Source organism: Pristiophorus japonicus, unplaced genomic scaffold (genome assembly GCF_044704955.1).
Source record: "Pristiophorus japonicus isolate sPriJap1 unplaced genomic scaffold, sPriJap1.hap1 HAP1_SCAFFOLD_688, whole genome shotgun sequence".
In the NCBI taxonomy this organism is placed as follows: Eukaryota; Metazoa; Chordata; class Chondrichthyes; family Pristiophoridae; genus Pristiophorus; species Pristiophorus japonicus.
This window is the reverse complement of record NW_027254601.1, coordinates 127,792-144,157: the sequence shown is the minus strand read 5'-3', so window position 1 is coordinate 144,157 and position 16,366 is coordinate 127,792. Positions and strand designations below refer to the sequence as shown.

Here is a 16,366-nt window from a genome sequence, read left to right as displayed (position 1 = left end):
AGTTCCCTCTTCCCACCATCGCCCTTTCTCCGTTCCCAGCCTCGCCCATTCTCCATGGCAGATGCAGTATAATGTGGATAAATGTGAGGTTATCCACTTTGGAGGCAAAAACGCGAAGGCAGAATATTATCTGAAAGGGGACAGATTAGGAAAAGGGGAGGTGCAACGAGACCTGGGTGTCATGGTGCATCAGTCATTGAAAGTTGGCATGCAGGTGCAGCAGGCGGTGAAGAAGGCAAATGGCATGTTGGCCTTCATAGCGAGGGGATTTGAGTATAGGAGCAGGGAGGTCTTACTGCAGTTATACAGGGCCTTGGTGAGGCCTCACCTGGAATATTGTGTTCAGTTTTGGTCTCCTAATCTGAGGAAGGACATTCTTGCTATTGAGGGAGTGCAGCGAAGGTTCACCAGACTGATTCCAGGGATGGCTGGACTGACATATGAGGAGAGACTGGATCGACTGGGCCTTTATACATTGGAGTTTAGAAGGATGAGAGGAGATCTCATAGAAACATATAAGATTCTGACGGGACTGGACACGTTAGATGCAGGAAGAATGTTCCCGATGTTGGGGAAGTCCAGAACCAGGGGACACAGTCTAAGGATAAGGGCTAGGCCATTTAGGACCGAGATGAGGAGAATCTTCTTCACTCAGAGAGTTGTTAACCTGTGGAATTCCCTGCCGCAGAGAGTTGTTGATGCCAGTTCATTGGATATATTCAAGAGGGAGTTAGATATGGCCCTTACGGCTAAAGGGATCAAGGGGTATGGAGAGAAAGCAGGAAAGGGGTACTGAGGGAATGATCAGCCATGATCTTATTGAATGGTGGTGCAGGCTCGAAGGGCCAAATGGCCTATTCCTGCACCTACTTTCCATGTTACGATGTTCCCAGTCTCTCCGTTCCCACCCTCTCCCTCCACTTGCTCCCTTTCTCTCTAATCCCACCCTCTCCCTTCACCCCCCCCCCCCACCCTCTCCATCTCTTCCAAACCTCTCCATCTCTCTTCCCTCCATCTCCCTCTCCATCTCTGTTCCCCACCCTCTCCATCTCGCTCTCTCAGTTCCCCACCCTCTCCATCTCTCTCTATTCCCCACCCTCTCCATCTCTCTCTCTATTCCTCACCCTCTCCATCTCTCTCTATTCTCCATCTCTCTCTCTCTCTATTCTCCATCTCTCTCTCTCTCTATTTCCCACCCTCTCCATCTCTCTCTCTCTATTCCCCACCCTCTCCATCTCTCTCTCTATTTCCCACCCTCTCCATCTCTCTCTCTCTATTCCTCACCCTCTCCATCTCTTTCTCTCTATTCCCCACCCTCTCCATCTCTCGCTCTCTATTCCCCACCCTCTCCATCTCTCGCTCTCTATTCCCCACCCTCTCCATCTCTCGCTCTCTATTCCCCACCCTCTCCCTCGCTCTCTATTCCCCACCCTCTCCCTCGCTCTCTATTCCCCACCCTCTCCCTCGCTCTCTATTCCCCACCCTCTCCCTCGCTCTCTATTCCCCACCCTCTCCCTCGCTCTCTATTCCCCACCCTCTCCCTCGCTCTCTATTCCCCACCCTCTCCCTCGCTCTCTATTCCCCACCCTCTCCCTCGCTCTCTATTCCCCACCCTCTCCCTCGCTCTCTATTCCCCACCCTCTCCCTCGCTCTCTATTCCCCACCCTCTCCCTCGCTCTCTATTCCCCACCCTCTCCCTCGCTCTCTATTCCCCACCCTCTCCCTCGCTCTCTATTCCCCACCCTCTCCCTCGCTCTCTATTCCCCACCCTCTCCCTCGCTCTCTATTCCCCACCCTCTCCCTCGCTCTCTATTCCCCACCCTCTCCCTCGCTCTCTATTCCCCACCCTCTCCCTCGCTCTCTATTCCCCACCCTCTCCCTCGCTCTCTATTCCCCACCCTCTCCCTCGCTCTCTATTCCCCACCCTCTCCCTCGCTCTCTATTCCCCACCCTCTCCCTCGCTCTCTATTCCCCACCCTCTCCCTCGCTCTCTATTCCCCACCCTCTCCCTCGCTCTCTATTCCCCACCCTCTCCCTCGCTCTCTATTCCCCACCCTCTCCCTCGCTCTCTATTCCCCACCCTCTCCCTCGCTCTCTATTCCCCACCCTCTCCCTCGCTCTCTATTCCCCACCCTCTCCCTCGCTCTCTATTCCCCACCCTCTCCCTCGCTCTCTATTCCCCACCCTCTCCCTCGCTCTCTATTCCCCACCCTCTCCCTCGCTCTCTATTCCCCACCCTCTCCCTCGCTCTCTATTCCCCACCCTCTCCCTCGCTCTCTATTCCCCACCCTCTCCCTCGCTCTCTATTCCCCACCCTCTCCCTCGCTCTCTATTCCCCACCCTCTCCCTCGCTCTCTATTCCCCACCCTCTCCCTCGCTCTCTATTCCCCACCCTCTCCCTCGCTCTCTATTCCCCACCCTCTCCCTCGCTCTCTATTCCCCACCCTCTCCCTCGCTCTCTATTCCCCACCCTCTCCCTCGCTCTCTATTCCCCACCCTCTCCCTCGCTCTCTATTCCCCACCCTCTCCCTCGCTCTCTATTCCCCACCCTCTCCCTCGCTCTCTATTCCCCACCCTCTCCCTCGCTCTCTATTCCCCACCCTCTCCCTCGCTCTCTATTACCCACCCTCTCCCTCGCTCTCTATTCCCCACCCTCTCCCTCGCTCTCTATTCCCCACCCTCTCCCTCGCTCTCTATTCCCCACCCTCTCCCTCGCTCTCTATTCCCCACCCTCTCCCTCGCTCTCTATTCCCCACCCTCTCCCTCGCTCTCTATTCCCCACCCTCTCCCTCGCTCTCTATTCCCCACCCTCTCCCTCGCTCTCTATTCCCCACCCTCTCCCTCGCTCTCTATTCCCCACCCTCTCCCTCGCTCTCTATTCCCCACCCTCTCCCTCGCTCTCTATTCCCCACCCTCTCCCTCGCTCTCTATTCCCCACCCTCTCCCTCGCTCTCTATTCCCCACCCTCTCCCTCGCTCTCTATTCCCCACCCTCTCCCTCGCTCTCTATTCCCCACCCTCTCCCTCTTGCCCTTTCTCCCTCAGCTATGCAGCCTCCCGTGCACTGCACCATGCTCTCTGATTCAAAGCCTCACTGTGGTAACGATGTCCACATTCTCACTACTCTGGGTAAAGAATTCTTTGATCTGTTAGTGACCATCTTATCTTGAAGCCTCTTTGCTCTGCAATCAGTTATAATGGAATCGGTTTCTCCACATCCACCCTGTCGAACCTCATCATTTTACAGCCCCCCATCTGGTCACCCCTCACTCCTTTCCCCAGGGCTGAGCCTGTTCAACCTCCCCTGATAGTCACACAACCTCCCCTGATAGTCACACAACCTCCCCTGATAGTCACACAACCTCCCCTGATAGTCACACAACCTCCCCTGATAGTCACACAACCTCCCCTGATAGTCACACAACCTCCCCTGATAGTCACACAACCTCCCCTGATAGTCACACAACCTCCCCTGATAGTCACACAACCTCCCCTGATAGTCACACAAGCTCCACTGATTGATGATGTTCTGAGTTGTGGGGTTTTTTGTATCATGGCCAGGCCGGCATTTATTGGCCATCCCTAATTGCCCCTTGAGAAGGTGGTGGTGAGCCGCCTTCTTGAACCGCTGCAGTCCGTGTGGTGAAGGTGCTGTTAGGGAGGGAGTTCCCGGATTGTGACCCAGCGACGATGAAGGAACGGCCGATATATTTCCAAGTCAGGATGGTGTGTGACTGGGAGGGGAACGTGGAGGTGGTGGTGTTCCCATGGGCCTGCTGCCCTTGTCCTTCTAGGTGGTAGAGGTCGCGGGTTTGGGAGGTGCTGCCGAAGAAGCCTTGGCGAGTTGCCGCAGTGTAGACGGTGCACACTGCAGCCACGGTGCGCCGGTGGTGGAGGGAGTGAGTGTTGAAGGTGGTGGGTAGCGTGTCGATCAAGCGGCTGTTTTGTCCTGGATGGTGTTGAGCTTCGAGTGTTGTTGGAGCTGCACTCATCCAGGCAAGTGGAGTGTTCCATTGCACTCCTGACTTGTGCCTTGTAGATGGTGGGAAGGCTTTGGGGAGTCAGGAGATGAGACACTCACCGCAGAATACCCAGCCTCTGACCCGCTCTTGTAGTCACAGTATTTATGTGGCTGGTCCAGTTAAGTTTCTGGTCAATGGTGACCCCCAGGATGTTGATGGTGGGGAATTCGGCGATGGTAATGCTGTTCAATGTGAAGGAGCCTTGGTTCGACTCTCGCTTATTGGAGATGGTCATTGCCTGGAACGTGTGTGGTGTGAATGTGTGGCAAGCAGAGCCAAGCAGAGCCGTGTGTGGTCAAAGCAAGGCTCATCGAAATGTGACATCCCTCCCTGCTCTCTATTCGATTCCTGTTTGATCTGGCTACTGTCAGGATTCGCTCTAGTCCCCATCGACAACCCCTGAGCCCCTCCCGTCACCCCCCCCGGCCCCTCCCGTCACCGCCCCCTCCCCTGGGCCCCTCCCGTCACTGCCCCCGGCCCCCCCCGGCCCCTCCCGTCACCGCCCCCGGCCCCTCCCCCCAGCCCCCGGCCCCTCCCGTCACTGCCTACCCCCCCCTCCCGTCACCGCCCCCTCCCGTCACCGCCTACCCCCCCTCCCGTCACCACCCCCGGCCCCTCCCGTCACCGCCCCCCGGCCCCTCCCGTCACCCCCCACCGGCCCCTCCCGTCACCGCCCCCCCGGCCCCTCCCTCGGCCCCTCCCGTCACTGCCTACCGGCCCCTCCCGTCACCACCCCCCGGCCCCTCCCGTCACCCCCCCTCGGCCCCTCCCGTCACCCCCCCTCGGCCCCTCCCGTCACCGCCTACCCCCCCTCCCGTCACCACCCCCGGCCCCTCCCGTCACCGCCCCCCGGCCCCTCCCGTCACCACCCCCCGGCCCCTCCCGTCACCCCCCCTCGGCCCCTCCCGTCACCACTCCCCGGCCCCTCCCGTCACCGCCCACCGGCCCCTCCCGTCACCCCCCACCGGCCCCTCCCGTCACCGCCCCCCCGGCCCCTCCCTCGGCCCCACCCGTCACTGCCTACCGGCCCCTCCCGTCACCACTCCCCGGCCCCTCCCGTCACCACCCCTCGGCCCCTCCCGTCACCGCCCCCCGGCCCCTCCCGTCACCGCCCCCCGGCCCCTCCCGTCACCACCCCCCGGCCCCTCCCGTCACCACCCCCCGGCCCCTCCCGTCACCACCCCCCGGCCCCTCCCGTCACCGCCCCCGGCCCCTCCCCCGGCCCCCGGCCCCTCCCCCGGCCCCTCCCGTCACCGCCTACCGGCCCCTCCCGTCACCACCCCCCGGCCCCCTCCCGTCACCCCCCCCCGGCCCCCTCCCGTCACCGCCCCCGGCCCCCTCCCGTCACCGCCCCCGGCCCCTCCCCCGGCCCCTCCCGTCACTGCCTACCGGCCCCTCCCCCGGCCCCTCCCGTCACCCCCCCTCGGCCCCTCCCGTCACCGCCCCCGGCCCCTCCCGTCACCCCCCCTCGGCCCCTCCCGTCACCGCCCCCGGCCCCTCCCGTCACCGCCCCCCGGCCCCTCCCGTCACCGCCCCCGGCCCCTCCCGTCACCGCCCCCGGCCCCTCCCGTCACCGCCCCCGGCCCCTCCCGTCACCACCCCCCGGCCCCCTCCCGTCACCGCCCCCCCGGCCCCTCCCGTCACCGCCCCCCGGCCCCTCCCGTCACCGCCCCCCGGCCCCCTCCCGTCACCCCCCCCCCCGGCCCCCTCCCGTCACCACCCCCCGGCCCCTCCCGTCACCGCCCCCCCGGCCCCTCCCGTCACCGCCCCCCGGCCCCCTCCCGTCACCCCCCCCCCCGGCCCCCTCCCGTCACCGCCCCCCTCCCGTCACCCCCCCCCCCGGCCCCCTCCCGTCACCGCCCCCCGGCCCCCTCCCGTCACCCCCCCCCCCCGGCCCCCTCCCGTCACCCCCCCCCCCGGCCCCCTCCCGTCACCGCCCCCGGCCCCCTCCCGTCACCCCCCCCCCCCGGTCCCCTCCCGTCACCGCCCCCCGGCCTCTCCCGTCACCGCCCCCGGCCCCTCCCGTCACCCCCCCCTCCCGTCACCACCCCCCGGCCCCTCCCGTCACCGCCCCCCGGCCCCTCCCGTCACCGCCCCCCGGCCCCTCCCGTCACCCCCCCCCGGTCCCTCCCGTCACCGCCCCCCGGCCCCCTCCCGTCACCCCCCCCCCCGGCCCCCTCCCGTCACCCCCCACCGGCCCCTCCCGTCACCCCCCCCCCGGCCCCTCCCGTCACCCCCCCCGCCCCTCCCGTCACCCCCCACCGGCCCCTCCCGTCACCGCCCCCCTCCCGTCACCGCCCCCCCGGCCCCCTCCCGTCACTGCCCCCTCCCCTCCCGTCACGGCCCCCCGGGCCCCTCCCCACGGCCCCCGCCCCCTCCCGTCGACGCCGAGCGCTCGACTTACCCGTCCTCGTAATTCCACATGAAGATGTCACTGTCGATGGTGAGCCAGGCCTTGCCGATCTCGGGGAAAACACCCATCATACAATTACACTGCATGTCTGACACACGCGAGGTCAGGAAGATACACTGAGTCTGCAGGATGGTGGAGCAACCGAACCCCAGTGACCCGCTGCACACCCCCCCCCCTCCGAGAGCGACCCGTTCCCCCCTCCCCCCCCACCCCCCCTCCGAGAGCGACCCGTTCTCCACCCCCACCCCCCCTCCGAGAGCGACCCGTTCTCCACCCCCACCCCCCCTCCGAGAGCGACCCGTTCCCCCCACCCCCCCCTCAGCAACCCAACCCATCCCATCCCCACCGCCCCCCCCCCCCCCGAGAGCGACCCGTTCTCCACCCCCACCCCCCCTCCGAGAGCAACCCGTTCCCCCCTCCCCCCCCACCACCCCCCCCCTCAGCAACCCAACCCATCCCATCCCCACCCCCCCCGAGAGCGACCCGTTCTCCACCCCCACCCCCCCTCCGAGAGCAACCCGTTCCCCCTCCCCCCCACCACCCCCCCCCTCAGCAACCCAACCCATCCCATCCCCACCGCCCCCCCCCCCCCCCGAGAGCAACCCGTTCCCCCCTCCCCCCCACCACCCCCCCCCTCAGCAACCCAACCCATCCCATCCCACCGCCCCCCCCCCCCGAGAGCGACCCGTTCTCCACCCCCACCCCCCCTCCGAGAGCGACCCGTTCCCCCCTCCCCCCCCCACCTCACAGTGACCCATCCCATCACCCCCCCCCTCAGCAACCCAACCCATCCCCCCACCGCCCCCCCCCACCCGAGAGCGACCAGTTCCCCCTCCCCCCCACCCCACAGCGACCCATCCCATCCCACCCCCCCCACCCCCCCCCCCCCCCCGCGAGCGACCACCCCTTGCACACTTGCCACGACACAGCAAAGCCGGGAGGATGAATCCCACCCAGTCCTGGCCCAGCTCCTTCACACGCTGAGGCTCGTTGCAATCACCAAAGATACGGCCAAATTGCTCGACCAGCTCCGGAGGGAGCGGGACTCTGCGGATTGGGCTAATCTCCGGGAGGTTGGGTAGAGACAGCAAGCCGGGTCCTTGGAGAGGATAATCCATATCGGTCATCCCCGACAGCGACGGACTGTCTGCAATTGTAGAGAAAGACTAGGATCAGTAAACCCACTGAGCCCAAACTCCAACCCCCCGACCCAACCCCAAACCCCCGACCTCCCAACCCAACCCCAAACTCCAAACTCCAACCCCCCAACCCAACCCCAAACTCCAACCCCCCAACCCAACCCCAAACTCCAACCCCCCGACCCAACCCCAAACCCCCGGACCTCCCAACCCAACCCCAAACTCCAAACTCCAACCCCCCAACCCAACCCCAAACTCCAACCCCCCGACCCAACCCCAAACCCCCGACCTCCCAACCCAACCCCAAACCCCGACCTCCCAACCCAACCCCAACTCAAACTCCAACCCCCCAACCCAACCCCAAACTCCAAACTCCAACCCCCCGACCCAACCACAAACCCCCGACCTCCCAACCCAACCCCAAACTCCCAAACTCCAACCCCCCAACCCAACCCCAAACTCCAACCCCCCGACCCAACCCCAAACCCCGACCTCCCAACCCAACCCCAACCCCGACCTCCCAACCCAACCCCAAACTCCAAACCCCCGACCCAACCCCAAACCCCCGACCTCCCAACCCAACCCCAAACTCCAACCCCCGACCCAACCCCAAACTCCAAACTCCAACCCCCCGACCCAACCCCAAACCCCCGACCTCCCAACCCAACCCCAAACCCCCGACCTCCCAACCCAACTCCAAACTCCAAACTCCAACCCAACCCCAAACCCCCGACCTCCCAACCCAACCCCAAACTCCCGACCCAACCCCAAACCCCCGACCTCCCAACCCAACCCCAAACTCCAAACCCCCGACCTCCCAACCCAACCCCAAACTCCAACCCCCCGACCCAACCCCAACTCCCGACCCAACCCCAAACCCCCGACCTCCCAACCCAACCCCAAACTCCAAACCCCCGACCTCCCAACCCAACCCCAAACTCCCGACCTCCCAACCCAACCCCAAACTCCAACCCCCCGACCCAACCCCAAACTCCAACCCCCCGACCTCCCAACCCAACCCAAACTCCAACCCCCCGACCCAACCCCAAACTCCAAACTCCAACCCCCCGACCCAACCCCAAACCCCCGACCTCCAACCCAACCCCAAACTCCCGACCCAACCCCAAACCCCCGACCTCCCAACCCAACCCCAAACTCCAAACCCCCGACCTCCCAACCCAAACTCCAAACCCCCGACCTCCCAACCCAACCCCAAACTCCAACCCCCCGACCCAACCCCAAACTCCCGACCCAACCCCAAACCCCCGACCTCCCAACCCAACCCCAAACTCCAAACCCCCGACCTCCCAACCCAACCCCAAACTCCCGACCTCCCAACCCAACCCCAAACTCCAAACCCCCGACCTCCCAACCCAACCCCAAACTCTAAACTCCAAACCCCGACTCAACCCCAAACCCCCGACCCTCAACCTCCCGACCCTTCAGCCCAACCCCAAACTCCCGACCCAACCCCAAACCCCTACCCTTCAGCCCAACCACCAATGACCCTCCACTCCGACCCCCAAACTCCGACATGGGAGGATACAGAGTAAAGCTCCCTCTGTAGTGGCACACAGTTCAAAAGTACTTCATTGGCTGTCTAGCGTTGGGGATATCCCGAGGTCATGACAGGCGCTATAGAAATCTTACTTTCTAATATATTATCCCCAATCCCATGAGCCCTAACCTTGTGTAACAACCTCTTGTGTCACACCTTATCAAATGCCTTCTGAAAATCCAATCTAGTTCCCCATTTTGACTGTCAGTGACATCCTCAGATTTGTCAAACACGATTGCCCTTTTATACTCCGCGTTGACTCTGCCCAATCGTATTATGATTTTCTATGTGCCCTGTTACTATGCCCTTAATAATGGATTGCAGCAGTTTCCCAGCGACTGATGTCAGGCTAACTGGTTCCCCACTTTCTCTCTCCCTACGGTTCTTGAATAGCGGGGATACATTTGTGACTTTCTGATTCTCAGGGATCGGTCTGGAATCTCGGGAATTCTGCAAGATCAAAACACCGTGGGAAGGATGCACTGGCCTCAGAGGGAGTTTACCAGAATGATAGCCGGATTCCAAGGCTAAGTGACGAGGAGAGATTACCCAAATGAGAGGTATTCCCTGGAATTTAGACGGTTATGGGATGATCTGATGGAAGTTTTCAGGATAATGGGCCCAAGTTTCCACATGTTTGCGCCTGATTTTTAGGAGCAACTGGTGGAGAACGGACTATCTTAGAAATCGCAATTCTCCATTTTTTTTCCTGCAGTTCTAGTCAGTTAGAACAGTTTCACTTTGGAACAGAATTTTTTCTTCAAAAGGGGGCGTGTCCGGCCACTAACACCTGATTTCAAAGTTTCCACAGTGAAAACGTACTCCAAACTAACTTAGAACGGAGCAAGTGAAGATTTTTGTAGAACTGAAAAAACCTTGTTACACATTAAAAAATCAGGCGCAGGTTACAAATTAGGCGTCCAGAACGAGGTGGGGGGAGGGGGGGGGGGGGAAAGGGAAGTCATTAAATTCTATAATAAATCCTTATTTATACTTCCACAAATATTATACAAATAAATCCAACCTGAATAAACATTTATAAGCAAAGAAAAGATTAAATAAACCATCGTCCTACCTGTGTGAAAGTGCTTCAGGCAGGGAGAATGCTGCAGGAAGCCTCACAAAACGAGGCAGCCGTTCCCGAACGCGGGGGGGGGGGGGGGGGGGGTGGGGGGGAAAGGAAGCCGTTCCAGACGCCGGGAGGGAGGGAAGGACAGAAGGCTGCAGGAAGCCTCAGAAATTGAGGAGCCATTTCCCGTCGGCAAAAGGGGGGGTCGTCGGGAAACGACTGCCTCAACTTTCTGAGGCTTCCTGCACCTTCTCACTGCTGCAAGAAGCCTCAGTGCTGAGGTGCTGATGGCAATGTGCTTTTATTAAAAAATGTTCAAAAATTAAACAGCTACAAAGAACTACAAAAATGGCCGAGTGCCAATGTTTCCTTCACACTGAGCGTGTGCCAACGCTCCAACGCGCACGCGCAGCTTTGCCAGCAGGAAAAAAACTAATTTAAATAGTACCCGCCCCCTCCCACTTACAAAATCGGCGCGAGTGTTGGCTCCCCCCCCCTGGGCGCCACGCCAAACAGACAAGGAGCTGCAGGGCGCTCCAGAATCACGCGTTTTCTTTCCGGCGCCGTTTTAGGCGTGAAAAACGGGCGACCGGTTCGGAGGGGCGCCCGTTTTTTATCGTGTGGAAACTTGGGCCCATAAAGGGGAACAGACAGGGTAGATAGAGAGACACCATTCCCGTGGGTTGGGGAGTCTAGGAGGAGGGGGCAGACCTTTCAAAGTGAAATTAGGAAAAACCTGCACACAAGGGGTGAGAGGGGTTTGGAACTCTCTTCAGCAAACGGCAACTGATGCTGGATCAATTGTTAATTTAGAGTCTGAGATTGACAGCTTTCTGTTAACCAAAGGTACTGAGGGATATGGGCCAAAGACAGGTATATGGAGTTCGATCGCAGATCAGCCGTGATCTCTCTGAATGGCGGGACAGGCTTGAGGGGCTGAATGGGCGACTCCTGTTCCTATGTTCCAATCAATGTTCCCCTCTAATGTTTTGGGTGTACGTCCCATGCACGCGCAGTTTGTCCATTTAAAAGCCACCCGCGCAGCTTAACGGACATATTGGTTCCAACGCATCCACAATCTCTGCAGCCACCTCTTAAAACCCTCGCATATAGGCCGTCAGGTCCAGGGGATTTGTTGGCTTTTTACCCCATTAATTTCTCCAGTACTTTTTCTCTGCTAATATTAATTACTTTACATTCTCCACTTGGTTATTCACTATTTTTGGTATGTTTTTTATGTCTTCTCCAGTGAAGACATATACGGTATAATTTACCCGTCTCAGCCTCGATTGGACCAACTTTCACTTTTGCTACTCTCGTGCCTTTTTACAAACTTGTGGAAACTCTTAGTCAGATGTTCTATTTCTTGCTAGTTTACTTGTCTTATTCTAGTTTCTCCCTCATCAATTTTTTTGGTCATCCTTTGCTGGTTTCGAAAGCTCTCCCAATCCTCAAGCCTACTACTATTCTTTGCAACAAAAAAGCCTCTTGTAATCCAATACTATCCTTATCACCATAGGCACCTCCTCGAAGTGAGGATGACTTGCTGCCACACAAAAAAAGGACGAGTTCACAGGTGTTTCAATGAAGGACCTGATATTCCGGATCCCGAACTACATCCTGAAGGGTGGAAGATGCCTGTGTGTGGATTGTTTTAACGTGGGGTGACCGTTACACACCAGCCACCACACGGGCTTGACAGAGCGAGGTCTTGGTCCAGGGGCAAGGGTTAACCAGGACCACTGGAGACCTGCTCTGCTGCACAGACCCAGTGTGCTCCCATTGTATAGCAAAATTCTAAAAGGACAGAGGGTGTTAAAAAAACAAGCCTAAAGGCTTTGTGTCTTAATGCAAGGAGTATCTGCAATAAGGTGGATGAATTAACTGTGCAAATAGATGTTAACAAATATGATATGATTGGGATTACGGAGACGTGGCTCCAGGATGATCAGGGCTGGGAACTCAACATCCAGGGGTATTCAACATTCAGGAAGGATAGAATAAAAGGAAAAGGAGGTGGGGTAGCATTGCTGGTTAAAAAGGAGATTAATGCAATAGTTAGGAAGGACATTAGCTTGGATGATGTGGAATCTATATGGGTAGAGCTGCAGAACACCAAAGGGCAAAAAACGTTAGTGGGAGTTGTGTACAGACCTCCAAACAGTAGTAGTGATGTTGGGGAGGGCATCAAACAGGAAATTAGGGGTGCGTGCAATAAAGGTGCAGCAGTTATAATGGGTGACTTTAATATGCACATAGATTGGGCTAACCAAACTGGAAGCAATACGGCGGAGGAGGATTTTCTGGAGTGCATAAGGGATGGTTTTTTAGACCAATATGTCGAGGAACCAACTAGGGGGGAGGCCATCTGAGACTGGGTGTTATGTAATGAGAGAGGATTAATTAGCAATCTCGTTGTGCGAGGCCCCTTGGGGAAGAGTGACCATAATATGGTGGAATTCTGCATTGGGATGGAGAATGAAACAGTTAATTCAGAGACCATGGTCCAGAACTTAAAGGCTAACTTTGAAGGTATGAGGCGTGAATTGGCTGGGATGTATTGGCGAATGATACTTAAGGGGTTGACTGTGGATGGGCAATGGCAGACATTTAGAGACCGCATGGATGAACTACAACAATTGTACATTCCTGTCTGGCATAAAAATAAAAAAGGGAAGGTGGCTCAACCGTGGCTATCAAGGGAAATCAGGGATAGTATTAAAGCCAAGGAAGTGGCATACAAATTGGCCAGAAATAGCAGCGAACCCGGGGACTGGGAGAAATTTAGAACTCAGCAGAGGAGGACAAAGGGTTTGATTAGGGCAGGGAAAATGGAGTACGAGAAGAAGCTTGCAGGGAACATTAAGACGGATTGCAAAAGTTTCTATAGATATGTAAAGAGAAAAAGGTTAGTAAAGACAAACGTAGGTCCCCTGCAGTCAGAATCAGGGGAAGTCATAACGGGGAACAAAGAAATGGCGGACCAATTGAACAAGTACTTTGGTTCGGTATTCACTGAGGAGGACACAAACAACCTTCCGGATATAAAAGGGGTCGGAGGGTCTAGTAAGGAGGAACTGAGGGAAATTGTGTTGGGGAAATTGATGGGATTGAAGGCCGATAAATCCCCAGGGCCTGATGGACTGCATCCCAGAGTACTTAAGGAGGTGGCCTTGGAAATAGTGGATGCGTTGACAGTCATTTTCCAACATTCCATTGACTCTGGATCAGTTCCTATGGAGTGGAGGGTAGCCAATGTAACCCCACTTTTTAAAAAAGGAGGGAGAGAAAACAGGGAATTATAGACCAGTCAGCCTGACATCGGTAGTGGATAAAATGATGGAATCAATTATTAAGGATGTCATAGCAGTGCATTTGGAAAGAGGTGACATGATAGGTCCAAGTCAGCATGGATTTGTGAAAGGGAAATCATGCTTGACAAATCTTCTGGAATTTTTTGAGGATGTTTCCAGTAGAGTGGATAAGGGAGAACCAGTTGATGTGGTATATTTGGACTTTCAGAAGGCGTTCGACAAGGTCCCACACAAGAGATTAATGTGCAAAGTTAGAGCACATGGGATTGGGGGTAGTGTGCTGACGTGGATTGAGAACTGGTTGTCAGACAGGAAGCAAAGAGTAGGAGTAAATGGGTACTTTTCAGAATGGCAGGCAGTGACTAGTGGGGTACCGCAAGGTTCTGTGCTGGGGCCCCAGCTGTTTACGCTGTACATTAATGATTTAGATGAGGGGATTAAATGTAGTATCTCCAAATTTGCGGATGACACTAAGTTGGGTGGCAGTGTGAGCTGCGAGGAGGATGCTGTGAGGCTGCAGAGCGACTTGGATAGGTTAGGTGAGTGGGCAAATGCATGGCAGATGAAGTATAATGTGGATAAATGTGAGGTTATCCACTTTGGTGGTAAAAACAGAGAGACAGACTATTATCTGAATGGTGACAGATTAGGAAAAGGGGAGGTGCAAAGAGACCTGGTGTCATGGTACATCAGTCATTGAAGGTTGGCATGCAGGTGCAGCAGGCGGTTAAGAAAGCAAATGGCATGTTGGCCTTCATAGCGAGGGGATTTGAGTACAGGGGCAGGGAGGTGTTGCTACAGTTGTACAGGGCATTGGTGAGGCCACACCTGGAGTATTGTGTACAGTTTTGGTCTCCTAACCTGAGGAAGGACATTCTTGCTATTGAGGGAGTGCAGCGAAGGTTCACCAGAATGATTCCTGGGATGGCGGGACTGACCTATCAAGAAAGACTGGATCAACTGGGCTTGTATTCACTGGAGTTCAGAAGAATGAGAGGGGACCTCATAGAAACATTTAAAATTCTGACGGGGTTAGACAGGTTAGATGCAGGAAGAATGTTCCCAATGTTGGGGAAGTCCAGAACCAGAGGTCACAGTCTAAGGATAAGGGGTAAGCCATTTAGGACCGAGATGCGGAGGAACTTCTTCACCCAGAGAGTGGTGAACCTGTGGAATTCTCTACCACAGAAAGTTGTTGAGGCCAATTTACTAAATATATTCAAAAAGGAGTTAGATGAAGTCCTTACTACTAGGGGGATCAAGGGGTATGGTGAGAAAGCAGGAATGGGGTACTGAAGTTGAATGTTCAGCCATGAACTCATTGAATGGCGGTGCAGGCTAGAAGGGCCGAATGGCCTACTCATGCACCTATTTTCTTTGTTTCTATGTTTCTATATCGCAGTGTGGGTTGGTCCGTACTGCCCCTGGGCCCTCGCCTCTTCTGGGCCCCGATCACGTCCCTGTACAGTCTCTCGCCGCTCCCTCGCCGCTCCTGCTGTATCTGCCCGCACTGCAATCATCGTCGCCCTCCTGCAGCAACACACGCTGCTCCCTCCAAAGGCCCCAGCCTGCTGATGGTCTTGCAGGCCGGGACCACGCCGATTTCTGGGTCAGGCCACCGCACGCTGCTCCCTCCAATAACCCCACCACGGATGGATCGCTTTTCCCGCTAAGTTTTTATTTCTCAATGGATTATTCCTTCAAATGTTTGCCACTGCTTATCTACTGTCATACCGTTTAATCTAATTTCCCAATCTACCTTTGCCAACTTGCCCCTCATACCTCTGGGTCCAGACTTAACCACATCAGCCTCAAACTCAATATGAAATTCTATCATATTACCAATGAGATTACTAATTAACCATGTCTCAAATCTTGCAGATGGAGTATAATGTGGGAAAGTGTGAGGTCATGCACTTTGGCAGAAAAAAAAATCAAAGAGCAAGTTATTATTTAAATGGAGAAAGATTGCAAAGTGCTGCAGTACAGCGGGACCTGGGGGTACTTGTGCATGAAACACAAAAGGATAGTGTGCAGGTACAGCAAGTGATCAGGAAGGCCAATGGGATCTTGGCCTTTATTGCAAAGGGGATGGAGTATAAAAGCAGGGAAGTCTTGCTCCAGTTATACAGGGTATTGGTGAGGCCACACCTGGAGTACTGCGTGCAGTTTTTGGTTTACATATTTACGAAAGGATATACTTGCTTTGGAGGCAGTTCAGAGAAGGTTCACTCGGTTGATTCCGGGGATGAGGGGGTTGACTTATGAGGAAAGGTTGAGGAGGTTGGGCCTCTACTCATTGGAATTCAGAAGAATGAGAGGTGATCTTATTGAAACGTATAAGATTATGAGGGGGCTTGACAAGGTGGATGCAGAGAGGATGTTTCCACTGATGGGGGAGACTAGAACTAGGGGGCATGGTCTTAGAATAAGGGTCCGCCCATTTAAAACTGAGATGAGGAGGAATTTCTTCTCTCAGAGGGTTGTAAATCTGGAATTCCCTGCCTCAGAGAGCTGTGGAAGCTGGGACATTGAATAAATTTAAGACAGAAATAGACAGTTTCTTAACCGATAGGGGTTAAGGGGTTATGGGGAGCGGGCGGGGAAGTGGAGCTGAGTCCATGATCGGATCAGCCATGATGGTATTAAATGGTGGAGCAGGCTCGAGGGGCCGAATGGTCTACTCCTGCTCCTATTTCTGTGTCCTTACTATAGTTGGGGACGTTGAGCAGCTCGGACAGGTCTGGGTACAGGCGGTCGTCCAGCAGGTGCTTGTCGATCAGCCGCCCGGCGTTCTCCAGCGAGTCGTGCACCGCCGTCGCAGGACTGGTGGGGCACAGAGTGGGCGGCAT

At 56.8% G+C, this 16,366-nt stretch overlaps 1 protein-coding gene across 1 annotated transcript in view; it reads right to left on the bottom strand.

Moving 5' to 3' along the window:
• Positions 1–16,366, bottom strand: part of LOC139256182 (nuclear pore complex protein Nup155-like) — a 123,442-nt gene extending 107,076 nt beyond the window's left edge. Inside the window, exons 1-3 of the mRNA XM_070874128.1 lie at positions 16,225–16,366; positions 7,444–7,581; positions 6,426–6,522 (exon numbers count right to left, since the gene is read on the bottom strand). Of these exons, the coding sequence (XP_070730229.1) occupies positions 6,426–6,522; positions 7,444–7,581; positions 16,225–16,366 (377 nt within the window). The remainder of the gene's footprint in view (positions 1–6,425; positions 6,523–7,443; positions 7,582–16,224) is intronic.